This window comes from Sprattus sprattus (genome assembly GCF_963457725.1).
Source record: "Sprattus sprattus genome assembly, chromosome: 11".
NCBI classification, from domain to species: domain Eukaryota; kingdom Metazoa; phylum Chordata; class Actinopteri; order Clupeiformes; family Clupeidae; genus Sprattus; species Sprattus sprattus.
The window spans coordinates 32,956,716-32,959,215 of NC_137909.1; the positions used below are offsets into that span (position 1 = coordinate 32,956,716).

The window sequence follows — 2,500 nt, forward strand, 5'->3', positions numbered from 1 at the left end:
GAAGACTACCAACAGCGACACTGAGGCCTATGGTGATCCCACGGCCAAAAGAAACCGAGGGAGAGAGCTCCCCCGGCCAGAGAGAAGTAGCATCCACGACCGGAAGGGGGAAGGATAGACCCGAAGGTTAAAAGAGCTGGACAGATGAACTGGTTACCGACACAGGAAAGTAACAGAACTTTGAGAGAAAACCCTGAATGAAGAGGGGAAAAAGGACATTTTGTGTATTGTTGTTAAGATGCCTGTTTTTCCCTGAAAAGTGTTATGTTGGTTTACTTTGTTTATGTAAGCTTTGGGGCACAAATTAAAAACCTTCCATTTAACCCCGGGAAGGGCCTGAAGTTAAGGGGGAGGGTGTGTGGTAGCCCAAGCTGCTCTTAGGCTCCCACTTAGGTTACTATAGGTGAAGAGTACTACAAGGCAGGCTCTAGGACCCTGGGGAGGTGTTCTGGGGGCTAGGCAGGTCGGGCTTTCTCTAATTGGAAGCTCACCTGTAGATTGTTTGACTAGTGGCTGATTAGTGCCCATCTAGTAAAACAGGAGACTTTAAAGAGTCAGTAAGAGCTGACTGGAAGGAGAGCGACAGAGAGAGCGAGACAGAGGGGAAGGTGCCGGTTGCACTAGGTGCAAGGCATGGGTTTCCCCCTATTTTATGTTCATTTTGACTACCCTTTTGTTGTAATGTTTGAGTAATTTACAGAGTTAATAAAAGCACATGATTTGGAATTCCCTTGTTGCGTCGTGGTGAGAGCTGGGCTGCGACAGTGTGTGTATGTGTGTGTGTGTGCGTGTGTGTGTGTGTGTGTACCTGCTCAGTGAAGGTGTCCTCCAGGTTGATGAGGTTGGTGAGTGTGTGTGTGTGTGTGTGTGTGTGTGTGTACCTGCTCAGTGAAGGTGTCCTCCAGGTTGATGAGGTTGTGTGTGTGTGTGTGTGTGTGTGTGTGTGTGTGTGTGTGTGTGTGTGTGTGTGTGTGTGTGTGTGTGTGTGTACCTGCTCAGTGAAGGTGTCCTCCAGGTTGATGAGGTTGGTGAGTGTGTGTGTGAGTGTGTGTGTGTGTGTGTGTGTGTGTGTGTGTGTGAGTGTGTGTGTGTGTGTGTGTGTGTGTGTGTGTGTGTGTGTGTGTGTGTGTGTGTGTGTGTGTGTGTGTGTGTGTGTGTGTGTGTACCTGCTCAGTGAAGGTGTCCTCCAGGTTGATGAGGTTGTGTGTGTGTGTGTGTGTGTGTGTATGTGTGTGTGTGTGTGTGTGTGTGTGTACCTGCTCAGTGAAGGTGTCCTCCAGGTTGATGAGGTTGTGTGTGTGTGTGTGTGTGTGTGTGTATGTGTGTGTGTGTGTGTGTGTGTGTGTGTACCTGCTCAGTGAAGGTGTCCTCCAGGTTGATGAGGTTGTGTGTGTCCTGGCTGCAGGAGGGTGCGGAGGCGGAGTGTGTGAGGGGGATGCCCATGAGCTTGCACCCCTCCATGAGCGCCTGCTCCGCCGAGAAGCCGTCCCGCGTCAGACGGGAGCGCCGCACGGACATCCGCCGCGGCTCCCGGCGCTCCGACATGGACGTCCGGATCTTCTCGTAGTTCCGGCTCAGCTGGTACTGCCGGAACGCCGTCTGGATCTTCCGGGCCGCGCGGCGCGCGATCAACGGACCCCCGTACTTACGCTCCAGGTCGCCCATCTACAAGCCAGGGAAGAGGAGGAGAGAGAGGAGGAGAGAGAGGAGGAGAAAGGAGGAGAGAGAGGGAGAGAGAGAGGGGAGAGAGAGAGAGAAGGAGAGATAGGGAGAGAGAGAGAGAGAGGGAGAGAGGAGGATAAAGGATGAGATAGAAGGAGAGAGAGGAGGAGAGAGAGGGAGAGAGGAGGAGAGAGAGGGAGCGACAGTTGAAAGTATTAGAAAAAGGGGAGAGAAAGGGAGAGAGAGGGGGTGAAAGGAGGAGAGAGGGGGAGAGAGAGAGGGAGAGAGGCAAAGAGAGAGAAGGAGAGATAGGGAGAGAGGAGGAGAGATAGAGAGAGAGAGGAAGAGAGAGAGGGTGACAGTGGAAAAGATTAGAGACGGGAAGAGGAGGGAGAGAGGAGGAGGGAGAGAAGGGGAGGCAGAGATTGGGAGTAAGAAGAGATTTAGCGTCTGATGAAATGTATAATCCTTTTAGAAACAGCTTTAGTCGGAGGAAAGTGAAATCAAATCAAATCATCGGCTCAATGACTGTAGAAGTGATTTAAGTAACTTGATACCAACACCTTACTAACCGAGAGTGAGGTCATGCCAGGAAATATCAAACTGAGGCTTTAGCGTATCTAGCCAGCGATAGTAGGCTGAAGTTTGATATATTTCCCGGCATAACCGAACAGTCGAGGTTAGTAAGTTGTTTATTATATGGCATTTTTCGGTCTGTTCATTATGTAAACGAAAAAAAAACTGGTACTTGTTAATAGAAAACATGTTGTTTTGTTGAGCTCTCAAGTCTTCTCACGACACAATGTGTTTCAGGTGTTGCGTAGCACCCAATTACTTG

General features: G+C 50.3%; 1 protein-coding gene across 1 annotated transcript in view; it reads right to left on the bottom strand.

Annotated features, from left to right (window-relative positions):
- The window catches only part of iqsec3b (IQ motif and Sec7 domain ArfGEF 3b), a gene marked incomplete at both ends in the record, with an annotated part of 58,499 nt that overhangs the window by 41,535 nt on the left and 14,464 nt on the right, over window positions 1-2,500 (bottom strand). The window contains 1 exon segment of the mRNA XM_080847637.1: window positions 1,351-1,665. Within this exon segment, the coding sequence (XP_080703763.1) occupies window positions 1,351-1,665 (315 nt within the window).